At 47.0% G+C, this 12745-nt stretch overlaps 1 protein-coding gene and 1 long non-coding RNA gene across 2 annotated transcripts; one reads left to right on the plus strand and one right to left on the minus strand.

The window, feature by feature from the left end:
• Positions 1 to 2008: 2008 nt before the first annotated feature.
• Positions 2009 to 6917, minus strand: LOC124706271 (WD repeat-containing protein WRAP73). The gene is made up of 6 exons (XM_047237925.1): positions 6692 to 6917; positions 4967 to 5455; positions 3917 to 4138; positions 3703 to 3787; positions 2904 to 3014; positions 2009 to 2643 (listed from the first exon to the last, which is right to left on the minus strand). Exons 1-6 carry the CDS (start codon positions 6806 to 6808, stop codon positions 2255 to 2257), a joined length of 1413 nt encoding a protein of 470 aa, XP_047093881.1. The 5' UTR covers positions 6809 to 6917; the 3' UTR covers positions 2009 to 2254.
• On the plus strand, positions 2116 to 3751 carry LOC124706272. The gene is made up of 2 exons (XR_007004372.1): positions 2116 to 2659; positions 3563 to 3751. It is a non-coding gene; the product is annotated as an uncharacterized LOC124706272 (long non-coding RNA).
• Positions 6918 to 12745: the final 5828 nt, after the last annotated feature.

A 12745-nucleotide genomic window follows, 5' to 3' on the forward strand; every position in this document is an offset into this window, starting at 1 on the left:
CGGAACCCTAGCTACCACCCACCCACCACACGCCACACCACACAACAAACACGTGCAGCACTAAATCCGGGCCCCGAATCAGCAATTGTTCAACCTGCCGCCGCGAGATCGAGCTCCCGCGCGCGTACCAAGCCCAATCGGGCCAGCTGGAGGATCTGGCAGGGAGTAAGAGGTCCGTCCGGCGAGTGGGGCGCGGGGTGGAGCTGGCGGCGGCTCGGAATCGCGACCGGATCGTCGCCGGAGGTGGGTGGATCCGAGTCGGCTCCGAGTGCTTCTTCCCTCCCCTTTCCTCCTTCCCCCGCCTATGTCTGTCTCCTTCGTTGCGGTGACGGGGAGAAGGAAGAAAAAAAAAAGCGGAGTGGAGGAGGATGCCGGGGTATATATATATATATAGCGTATGCCGGGCAAAAAAAAAGATACGCGCAAGCGTAGCTGCGTAGGCGTATTCTTGAGCTCCGGACACGCACCACCTCGCAGTCGCACAAGACGAGGGACGGCCGCGCCATGCCGTGTTGGAGTAGAAAGCAACGGCACGGCGATAGAACCACGCACCTAGTCACCTACTATGCAAGAAATAATATAGTTAGGAGTATTATATAATCATAGAACAAGATTTTATTTTATTTCAAAACTACTGATTATACTTATTTTTCGGAGAAAATACCGGCGGGAACGCTGCATATTCACTAAGAAAAAACACCGCAAGCTTATAAAGTATTTTGGCGCGAGCACATTTCTCAAATAAGTTATCTTTAACATGTAACGGTCGGGGTCCGTATTTATGACATAGATAGAAGGTCCACCCGCAACACGTGCGACGTGCAAGCGCTTGATCGGCGGGCAGGCCCTACCTAACCACCTTCTCCCCTTCACTCATTTCTCCCCAATGTGCCTCCCTTCTACTCTCCCTCCCTCCCCCCATCTCTCCATCGCACCCCACCACATCGCTCGCCTTAGCCAACAATGTTGTGCGACGAGCACGAGGGAGTCGAGCTCGAAGAAGGCAACAGTGAGCCTAGAGTGGGGCCGGTGTCGAGAAATGAATTTAGGGGTGTAGGGGGATCGGTAGCGCTGGAGAAGATCCTAGATATGGGTGGACTTAGAGGGAGGCTAGATGGCGGTGGACTAGCGGAAGAGGTGATTTGAGGAGGGCAAAAGAGGTGCGGGAGCGAGGTTCAGTCAGCAATGGCGGTGGAGGCGGAGCAGAGGAGTGTGGTCAGAGGCATGAAAGAAGGGGTTAGGGTTTCGCATCGTCTCTAATTTGACGGCTTGAAAGTGGGGGTGCAAGAGTTAGCGTGTGGATAGCCGCCAAATAGTAACGCCGCTTCCACATAGGACTGCACACAGTTTGGCATCCATATTCACCGCATGGAAGAACCCTTAAGTAGATGCTTCTACACGTCATTTTTTGTACTTAGCAGCAACGCATTGGCACGCTGTCAGATACACCACCTGGTGATGGGTTCCATCTGAAGAACGAGTTACTGTTTCGCTGGTTATGTTGATTCAACGGTCCAGATCGAAACGGAGAAGGGTACAGCCGAGATGAAGACAACATTACCTTGTCCAGTTTATCATCTGACATTGCACCTCGTCTGTAATAACTCGTGACTGGCTTTATAGCCTCCCAGCTGGGGAAAGACAGGGCTATCAAAATATATCTGAACTAAACCCTAGTTTTCCTGTCTCTATTTACTTGTCTTAGATGTATCTTAGCTAGCAAATCCCCTGTTCATAGCGAGGGTCTCCAATCTAGGGAGTAGTTCTCGTCCAGAATCCTCCCGGGATCTGACACACGCTCCTGGTCTGCAAGAGTGCACGTCACACCGCTAGATTACATGAGGCAGATGATTTTGTCATTTTTGTTACAGCTGGACGAAATTAGGTACCTGCTAGATCAGTTGCCACGGCGATGAGAGCAAGCCAGCTTGAAAACAACTGGATTTTTTGCTGTTTACTTGCAGGATACAGCTGATCCCGTGCACAAACTACTTGCCATTTCAGCACAAGAAGAAAAGGAATTGCATATGGACACACACACACACACATCAGAATTCTCCATTTGGTTTGTGCTTTCTACAGTACCTTGCCATTTTCGACGTATCTAATAGCAATTGTTTGATACAGAGCCTAGAATGGTAATACAACAAAAGATTCTCATCCATTTCCCTCCTACTACCAGATAAGAACAATTGCTGCCCTCAAATTGATCTAATGCTATTTTACAACGTCGTTTCACCAATGGCAAGCAAGATCATTCGTCTTCAGAAGTATCGTCGGATTGATCATCAGGTTCTCCCTCTGGCAGAGAAGATACAATTGCAGCACAGCAGAAAGAATCGCGGTCCTTCAGGAGAAGGCAGCTTCCAGCTGAGTTCCATTTCAAGTCGACTATCCGGAAATTCGGCAAGGGGATGTTGACACAGCAAGCACCGGACGGCGTCCACATGTACAGGTGTGAGCTCTCCGTGCACAAGACGAGGCGTGGACATGTAGGGTCCCAGGCAGCAGCACGGATCGGATCTTTCTGCACAAGAACAGCTGCAAGCTCGAGGCGACAGATGTCCCATATCCAAAGAGCAGTCGGCATGTTGTCATTCCGAGTGAAGAAATAGTGGCTGTCGCTGCTCCAGGAGAGCATACCTGCACATGCTGTAAGGTGAGAGGTGTTTCCAGATTTCTGCATCGAAAGAAAACTCCAAATAAAATCACAATCGTAGCAACATGGGTTTCTACGTAACAACACACTGATTCTTTGACAATTTTCTGCTAACAAATTTGAGAATCTGGCAGACAAATCACCCAAGGGCGAACGGGGTTATTGGTATATGTGCGATATTACTTAAACTGACCTTGCAAGGAGCATGAACTGGGGTAGGAAAAGACAAGTAAAAGGGACTAACCGATCCCTTGTTTGGGGTTGGGCTTGTCACTAGTTGGTTTCTGTGATGGTAAGGTGATTGGAACATCCATCACGGCGTATTTTACTCTAGAACCTCCTTCTGTGCCATTTTCTGATAACAGAACAAAAAAAATGTCATTACAGGATTAAATAATACAAGGAGATAATTGATGGAAGTGCACAAGAGGCAGCATATAACATGTCAATTTGGTTATGTATTTTCTTGAGCTACTGTGTGCGTCATCTGTACAAATCATGCATCACATGTCATAAAGTAAATACTGGAAGAGATGGCGGATATTAACACCAAGATGGCCTTAAGCTACAAGGAAGCAATGATTTCTGCTTATGTGTGGTACTGCAAAAGAAATGTATTCTCTATATCAAGTCAATATAAATAGAATTGCACACTTACTTTGATGCTATAACAATGCAAAGAAACATACCAGTGGTAATCCCACGTGGTACCAATGTCAAGACATACCTAAGGTAACGTACTTATCTATTCAGAAGAATCACATTGCAAAAATCAGAAAATGTTAAGCTTACACGCCTGATAAGACATCTAAATGGAAAAACACTCTGAATATTCTAGGACGTACTGTTATTTAATTTTGTTAGATATATGATAACATCTTGACAATTTTCTACCGTGCACAGACTATTCAATGACGAGGGAGCTGCCAAGCAACTAGCAAGAAATGTTAAGAAAAAGGTCTAGTGGTGAATGGGTGGTGGGTGGAACTGTAACATAGGAAAATGAGCAAGAAGCAGTATAAAGCTATCGCTCAAAATCTTACCAGTGCCATTGTCTCGCATGTTACGAGAGAAGCCTTCACTTAGACATAACTCTGACATATCGAGCTCCCATGGGGCGTCCACTTCCTGTGGCATGTGTTGTTGTTATCATCAAATGGCATGGACAGTAAGAGTGTAGATATGCCAAGTACAACAGCCAAAAACAACAGTAAATCTGCTAGAATGGCGATTAATTATAGAAATAGACAGATTTACCTTAAATATAGCAGCATTACAGGGACTTCGAATCGAGGCTGCATGAGTGAACTCAGCAAAAGTTCTCCATGTCAAATGGTTCAATGTTCGCACTGCTTGATCATAGCTTCCCACTGCTAAAAACTGTCCACATGGTGACCAACCAACAGATTTGACACCTAGCCCACTTTCATATGCTGAGTACTTGAACAGGCATCTCCCATCCGGTGAATATATTAGAACCTGCACAAGACATTCTTTGAATGATCAATTGGCATTTAACTATCTCAAAACTGGTACCTCCACAATGAACCATCTCATCTCATTTTCGCCTAGGAAAGAAAAAAAAATATCTTTAAGAGTTGAATTAGAGATTGGTTAACCACAAAAGACGGAGGGTGAGCTTTTCAAAGACTTGAGCAAGAAACTTTTCTAAGCCATAATCCAATGGTCCGGTAAAAAACATAATCCAATGTTCCAATATATCAATCATCAAAATCAAAATTAAACATATTGGTACATGACATGTACCAAATGCAGTGGTGTCATCAATTACCATAGTAGGCACAAGAGTAACTAAAATGAAGGTACAAGATGTGCTGCCTTTCAGAAAAAGTAGCAAGGTGTGGCATGTCAACCATACAGCAAACAGGGTAACTCGAGCAGCACCATCTCAGTTTCAAAAAATAATCTACCTTACAAAATGTATGACCTAAGAATCTGAGATCATGAGATACTTTAAATAAAGATAAGTATGAAAGAGTAGCATATATCAAAAATACTAACTAAAACTTGCTGTATGGAGTTACAGATATGCATGTCAAGCAACTCAGCAGCAACATCATCTCAATTTGAAGTTGCCAAGAGACCTAGGCAGAAAGAATAATAGCAAGCTAGAAAGTTCTGATATGAGAACATGGCATGAGTGAAGATGATTAACAACATCAGCATATATCAAGGGGCTAACAAAAAAGCTGCTGCATTGAGATATGCATAAGAATTGACTAGTACAGTCACAAGCCAGAACATACAAGAGCTACCGAGAAATTTCTGCAGAGATAGCACATGCACCTTGTATTCAAGAAGTGAATCCCAGGCCACAATAGCACTGTCATCCGGCGACCACTCCACACCTGCTAAGTCTAGCGTGTCAACAGCAAATACACCCATTATCTCCCAGGAATGACATGAGAGCAAATTGATGTAATCTTTGCAATCCCGCCTGGTGCAGATCGCAGCAAACTTCCCATCCTTAGTAAAAGAAACTCCTCTGGCTGCATGCTTTGGCCACTGCACATGAACACAGGCGGTATTTACAAGAGACCACACAGTCAAACGAAGTTGGAACTCTGACGTAGTGAGTATATGACGACTGTCAGGGCTCCAACGAGCATAAGCAATCCCAGCAGACCCTTCATCAATCTTGCAAGTCCAGTCAGGCTGGCTCAGTGACCAAGCCTGTACCATTGGCCGCTTGTAAAGTCCACATAGAATGTATTCTGAATCGGGTGCCCACTCCAGAAAGTTTATCTTGTCCACACATGAAAACAACTGTACCACCTGCATAAACAAGTTAATTAAAGCATATGTTTCAAAATTTTAGTGTCTAGATGTGACTAATATTTTTACAATGGCAAGGGATCATGTAAAATTTTGAATTCATGTAACTGTTAGTCTCTTTTTAGGGAATGCAATCTTAGTCTCTTATGAACATTGCAAGGAACTATACTTTTTCTTGGGCAATGAATGCAACATGCGCATTACTATCGATTTTTCAAAGTTGAAAAGATGACACAATTATGCAAGATACTGCATTAGCATAAACAGTTATCAAACATGAAGTTCCTCACGGAAATTCCATGAAACCAAGAGATAGCCAAAAGTAGTCCAGAGGCTACACAGTTCATTAGACCAATAGCAATAACAACAGAAATAAAAAAAATAAAAAAAGCTAAGCTAATACAGAAGCTAGATTTCATATGTGCAAACCAGATCCACCCATCTAAACCTCCACATGAAAAACAAAACCGTGTACTATCCACTCCCACATCACTTGGTCCATGATTCTCAGATCCAACCAGTACCATGAACGGCTCTAAGCACAACTTGAAATGGCCCTTAAATAATGTGAAGTATCGTACTTACACATGTTGTAGGACAAGTCAATGTTGAATCATCCGCCATCACAAGCAAGACAAGTAGCTACTTAGCAGCAATAAGGTAGAATCACATTGCTTGATTATAGTGAGCACAGACAAAACTGTTTGTTGGGACAACATGGCTTCCATAATTGATTGTTAAAGCAAAGGTTTAGACACGAGCGCAAATTTTATGTTCGATTCATATGCTATGGCAGGTTGGTCTGATATTTAGGGGAGGCCTGGCCTGATTGCGGCCGTATTAGTGATGATGTTGCTGTTTATGACAAGCTAATAATTGAACATCGTCAAGTATTTTTACAAGGTTATAAACTCACGGTATGTCCAGAGTGAACACAAGCAATGGCCTTGATTTTGATTTTTGGGATGAAGCAAATGGCCTTGGTTACTCCAATAGATTCGAAATGCTAAACCAACATACACCAAAATTGAGCAAAATAAGTAAGGATAGATATCTCGGAAGCTAAGTTCAGTCAAAATTACGAGCATTCCACGCGTCAGGGCGCTCAAATCTGAAGCGGGCCAGATCGCACCAACCCAAATCCCAGATTCGCCAGGAACTACTCAAAAGCATGAGCCCTAAAGCCTCCAAATCTATGGGGAAAAAAACATGTGGGGGAAATGGAGGTGTTTATACCTTGAGGGAGACGACGTCGCGGACCACGAGGCGGTAGTCGACGGCGACGGCGAGGAAGCGGGCGTCGGGGGAGAAGCAGCACGGGCCCGTCTGCTTGTACGCCTCCGTGAACTCCATGCCCTCTCTTTCCCCTACTCGCCCGGCGCCTCCCCTCGGGTCGTCGCGGGAAGGGGCCGAGCTGGGAACCTCTCGCTCGCCGGCGTACTGCTCAGGCGAGGTGGATGGGCTGCCCGGTTTTGGAATGTCTCTTTTTTCCTATAGACTTTGGAGGGGTTCGTGTCTGGGATTTGAATTCGTTTGGAGGGTGGAGACGTAAAGTCTGAAGTGCGTGTAGAACCGACTACGGAGTACGGAACGCAGACGCACGCGATAGAATTTTTTCCGCTAGCTAAAACCGAAGCGGCAAAACCCACTCCTTTCTCTCTTTGTATATATACTAGCAAAAAACCCGTGCGTTGCTACGGCGCAACCCAAAATTAAATGAACTAACATTTCAGTATTTTCAAATCCTTACGTCAATCGAATGCATATTTCTTGATCGACATGTCTTTTTGTACATCGCAATAGTGAAAATCACATAAAATGAATTTTAAACGAGTAATGGTGAAAATCATATCTTGCCCGGGACTCTATTGCCATTGTCGCCGAATAAAACATGTGGATGAACTCCTTAGCCCTATTCCAGCCCGACCGATCTGCATGTTCTTTAAATCAATGTTGTCATAAACATGAAAAAACAAATTACAACATTTTACTCTTGTGCACCAAATAAGTGTGGTCATCTAAAATAGCTCAAATGCATCAGCTACTCTGAAACTACTCACAACGAATATTTCTTGAGAAGAAACTAATGCTCACAATCTAAAAATTAAATGGCATAACCGATGAAACTCGTCATCTGAATTCTACCACAATATAGATGATTTGTAGTTGAGTTTAACTTCATCAAACCAGCAGTTCTTCTCACTGTACCTGAATTAGTATCAAAATTTCAGTGTAATTGCTAGGAATAGGGAAACCAAGATGATTCTAGAACACAAACAATGTGAATGCAATCTAGAGTTCAGAGAGCATCTACTCCCAGCGGTGCTAGCTAGCAGGCAAGGAAATGGGGAATTGCTTGATCACGTACCAGGGGATCACGACCGCCCGGGCCTGGAAAATACGAACCCATCATTCTTTAGTGCTATTCTTATCTGTCGGTTCTCTGTTTCTTTGAATGCTTACGCATGTAGATCCATCAACCTCGGCGAGAATAGAAGCCTAGCACCAGCGGGCTCGCGAGTGCTTCTCATGAAGCTGGCGAAGCTCCATGGGCAGCTGCACAAACAAACGGTTTCTTTTATGGAATTGACTCAGTAAGCCCCGTGATCTAAACCAGCAACAACAAAACGAGGGAACCAACCAACGCCAGTACTTTCAGTCGTCACCGCCCACCGCCGAGCCACAAGTTCCTCTCCGGTGCCATCGACTTATTCGATTCCGCGATTGAGTCCGAAGGCAAGCTCTTCCGATTCCCCTACTTTCGCATCCCATCGGCTGCGCTAGCCGGGAACTCGGGCCGCTGCGACGGCCGAGCTTCGCGCTGTGCCGCCATGGCCTCCCGCCCGCCGCCCGCCTCCCCATGGAGTAGAGCAGCTCGACGCGGTGACGAGCCGACGACGGCGGCAAATCCACGGGAGGCGGCGACCAAATTGAGAGACACGAGGAGACAAGGCTCTCGACCACCACTTGGAGAAGGTAGATCGGAGATGGGTTGTTCCATTCCTTCCGCAGGAGGAGGCCGGTTGCGCCGCTCGCCGGAGATCGAGGGCTGGCAGCCGGTTGGGGGAAGAACGATTCGAATTTCACGTCCGGGAGAAGTTCGGTCGGGTGGGAAGAGAAGGAAGAAGCGAACCGGTACTCCCGAAACTTGAGAAGTTCTCACAGAGCACCTGCGCGCACACCCGAGTTTCCTCCCCCCGTCTGTGTGCTTTGGCCATGCCGCCGTTGACCATGGCTTCGCCCACGCGGCTCCTCCGGTCAACCGAACTTGCCATATTCATCCTCGTGAGACGCTAGTTCTTTTTCCCCACTCCCCGATGTCTCTCGTGCTCTCTAGATCGCCGCATCGAGCACCTCGGCGCAGCCTCCAGCCTTCCGCGGCGGATTCATCCAAGCGAATCAATCGGATTTTTTCTAGGGTTTCTGTTGGATTCACGGCAGAGTAGAGAGGCTATATATGGGGGGATCTTCGTGGAGAGGAGGCAAGAAATTAAACCGAAATTAACTGGGATCAGGCGTCCTGGTTCGACGACTGCGGGACGAAGGAGGAAGCCATGAGGCGAGTCCTGGTTCGATTAGACGAAAAAAATATCAAACCTGTACCATGGCACGGTGCAGTATTAAGTGATTTGGTGGGAGGGCAAAACCGTCCTAAAAAAGTTGGACGAAAAATTTGGCAGAAACCTTAGCTCCTTTATTATTAGGTATAGATTTTAGGGCGCGTTTGGTTGCCTGCACCGAAATGGTGGGTCACTGTGCCAGCGAGATAGGTATACCTGCGCGTCGCGAACGGACCATGAGCCATGAAAGCCGGGTCGTCTGGTAGCCTGTGCGGCCTTTTGCGCGTCGGAGAAGAAATCCAAGCCCCATTGTTTGGTTGCACGTTTCCAGCCCAACTTGCACGCAGGAAAATAGGAATCTGCTCTTTGATTGCTCAAATCACAGTTATATATCCTTACCATAATTCAAATAGGGTGAGATTACCATGTCATAGCATCTTACATACGATCAGAGATCACTCAGAAGAATAAGATCCTCACGATAAGGAAGGCGATGATGTAATCTTTGACCCGGATGGGATGTACCTCCGGCGGTGCTCCTTGTAGAGCATGATCTTTCTCTGGCGGCAGCTGTGCTAATGGCACTGCCTCATCGATGGCCTGATCTTCCAGGAACTCCTCTTTCAGGAAGGTGAGGTACTTTTGGTGTGCCTCCTCCAATGTTCCATACCCTCGGTAGCTGTTGTTAGAGTAGCCATTGACCTGATCTTGACAGACTCTCCATGAGCTGTAGATTCATCGAACCCGTTCGCGGAACACCACATACCACTAGCATGGCATAAGAAGAAGTTATCGATCACAATCATGAAGCACAGAAAAGAGCAATAGAACAAGTTGACAGCAAATGATAAACTAACAGGGGCATTCATGATCATTCCAAAAGTGGATCACAGGTTCATCCTACACTACCATGGTGTCATCCTACCACCACAACAAAAGTGGGTGTCATCCTAACACTGCAAGTTCACTATTACCTGAGGGGTTAGTATATAACACCTCATCATAGATACAAAAGGGGGTCATCAAATGTTTTTCATCCTAGCTACTTCCAGAATTTACATCATCATCATCATCACCAGCTCCATGCATGCATCCCTGAACCACCCCCTCAAAGGCACCACTGCACCTTTGAGTGGTACTTGCCAAGGTAGTTCCTCAGCCAAAGGACGCGGTGTGGCTCGATCATGCCGATGAAGCTGGAACACTGAGCCCTGTGGTCGACGAGGTGGCTGAGGGCGGCCATGAGATCATTCTCGGCGAAGCCAAGCATGTCATGACCGCATTGTACAGTTCAGGGTGCATGTCCGTGGGCTTGTTGTCCCTGATGGCCTGTGCGACGTCCTTCACAACAACAGTCATGTTGGTGAAGGCCACCAGCTCATCGTCGGCGAAGGCGCCTCTCTTCCTCTTGCCGGCGCTCACCTTCTCAGGCACGTTGGCAGCCTTCTCAGGTGCCCCATCGAGGTTGACCGTGTCGGACTCCTGGGTTTCAGCATCCTCAGGTGCAGAATTAGCTACATCCGAGCCTAGGGGCTCACTGGATCCCATGGCGTACTTGCCGATGGCGAGGCCGAAGGAGAAGATGGTATGCATCTCGTCATAGTTGGCAATGGGCACATTCAGGAACTCCGCGTCCTTTGATCCTATGATACGAAGGGACAATAATGTTAGTTCTGCTCGTGGCTGATCAAAAGAGTTAGTCAGGTGGACTCAGTTAGTGAGGTGCTCACCGCGACGTGCCCGCAGTAGTGCTCACCCTCAAGGACGATGTATTTGGTATCCTCACACCACTGAGCACCTCTTTGATCGCGGAGCCTGCTAATGGTGAGCCACCTCTGCCTCCACTTCCTCAGGTGGTTGTACATCTGAGTGGAGCAGACGGACACACCACAGTGGTAAAAAAGGCCCTTCGCCACGGAATTGAGATGGACTTCCTTGAATCATTTGTCAGTTCTCACTTCGCTCTGGATCAAGCCGCACATCTTCTCCAACACGAAGCTGAACATGAATGGAAGCCATTTCATGGTGGCATTCCTTTCCTACCCGGTCTTCAAAGCCCTCTCCACTTTCCTGCGGTCCTTGTTCTTCTTTGTGGTGGCCAACCTAGCCGCGGCCTCTGCCGCTACCTGAGCCACCAGATCAGACACAGGCAGATGGGTGACCGCCACCTTGGAGTCATAGGCGGGCTGTGAATCGGGAACTTGCGAAGGGATCTGAGAGTCCCCAACGCAGACAAGCGCCTGGCTAAAGTCGTCACAGAAGGAGCCCTACACACATCGTAGTACATATAACGTGAACCTACTTGGAAACAAAGACATGTGAATAGCACAAACCATACTGATGGCGTGTATTTCACACGTTCGTTGGGGAACCCCAAGAGGAAGGTATGATGCGCACAGCAGCAAGTTTTCCCTCAGAAAGAAACCAAGGTTTATCGAACCAGGAGGAGCCAAGAAGCACGTTGAAGGTTGATGGCGGCGGGATGTAGTGCGGCGCAACACCGGAGATTCCGGCGCCAACGTGGAACCCGCACAACACAACCAAAGTACTTTGCCCCAACGAAACGAGTGAGGTTGTCAATCTCACCGGCTTGCTGTAACAAAGGATTAACCGTATTGTGTGGAAGATGATTGTTTGCAAGAAAACAAGTAAAGAACAAGTATTGCAGACAGATTTGTATTTCAAGTATAAAAGAATGGACCGGGGTCCACAGTTCACTAGAGGTGTCTCTCCCATAAGATAAAAGCATGTTGGGTGAACAAATTACAGTCGGGCAATTGACAAATAGAGAGGGCATAACAATGCACATACATGATATGATAAGTATAGTGAGATTTAATTGGGCATTACGACAAAGTACATAGACCGCCATCCAACCGCATCTATGCCTAAAAAGTCCACCTTTAGGTTATCATCCGAACCCCTTCCAAGTATTAAGTTGCAAAGCAACAGACAATTGCATTAAGTATGGTGCGTAATGTAATCAATAACTACATCCTCGGACATAGCGCCAATGTTTTATCCCTAGTGGCAACAAGCACAACACAACCTTAGAACTTTCGTCACTCGTCCCGGTGTCAATGCGTGCATGAACCCACTATCGAGCATAAATACTCCCTCTTGGAGTTAAGAGCAAAAACTTGGCCAGAGCCTCTACTAATAACGGAGAGCATGCAAGATCATAAACAACACATATGTAATAACTTGATAATTAACATAACATGGTATTCTCTATCCATCGGATCCCGACAAACACAACATATAGTATTACGGATAGATGATCTTGATCATGTTAGGCAGCTCACAAGATCCAACAATGAAGCACAATGAGGAGAAGACAACCATCTAGCTACTGCTATGGACCCATAGTCCAGGGGTGAACTACTCACTCATCACTCCGGAGGCGACCATGGCGGTGTAGAGTCCTCCGGGAGATGAATCCCCTCTCCGGCAGGGTGCCGGAGGAGATCTCCAGAATCCCCCGAGATGGGATTGGCGGCGACGGCGTCTCAGTAAGGTTTTCCGTATCGTGGCTCTCGGTACTGGGGGTTTCGCGACGGAGGCTATTTGTAGGCGGAAGGGCAACGCGGGGGGCCACACGAGGGCCCCACACCACAGGTCGGCGTGGCCAAGGGCTGGGCCGCGCCGCCCTATGGTGGCGGCCCCTCGTGGCCCCACTTCGACTCCTCTTCGGTCTTCCAGAAGCTTCGTGGCAAAATAGGACCCTGGG

Source organism: Lolium rigidum, chromosome 4, assembly GCF_022539505.1.
Source record: "Lolium rigidum isolate FL_2022 chromosome 4, APGP_CSIRO_Lrig_0.1, whole genome shotgun sequence".
Classification (NCBI taxonomy): Eukaryota; Viridiplantae; Streptophyta; class Magnoliopsida; order Poales; family Poaceae; genus Lolium; species Lolium rigidum.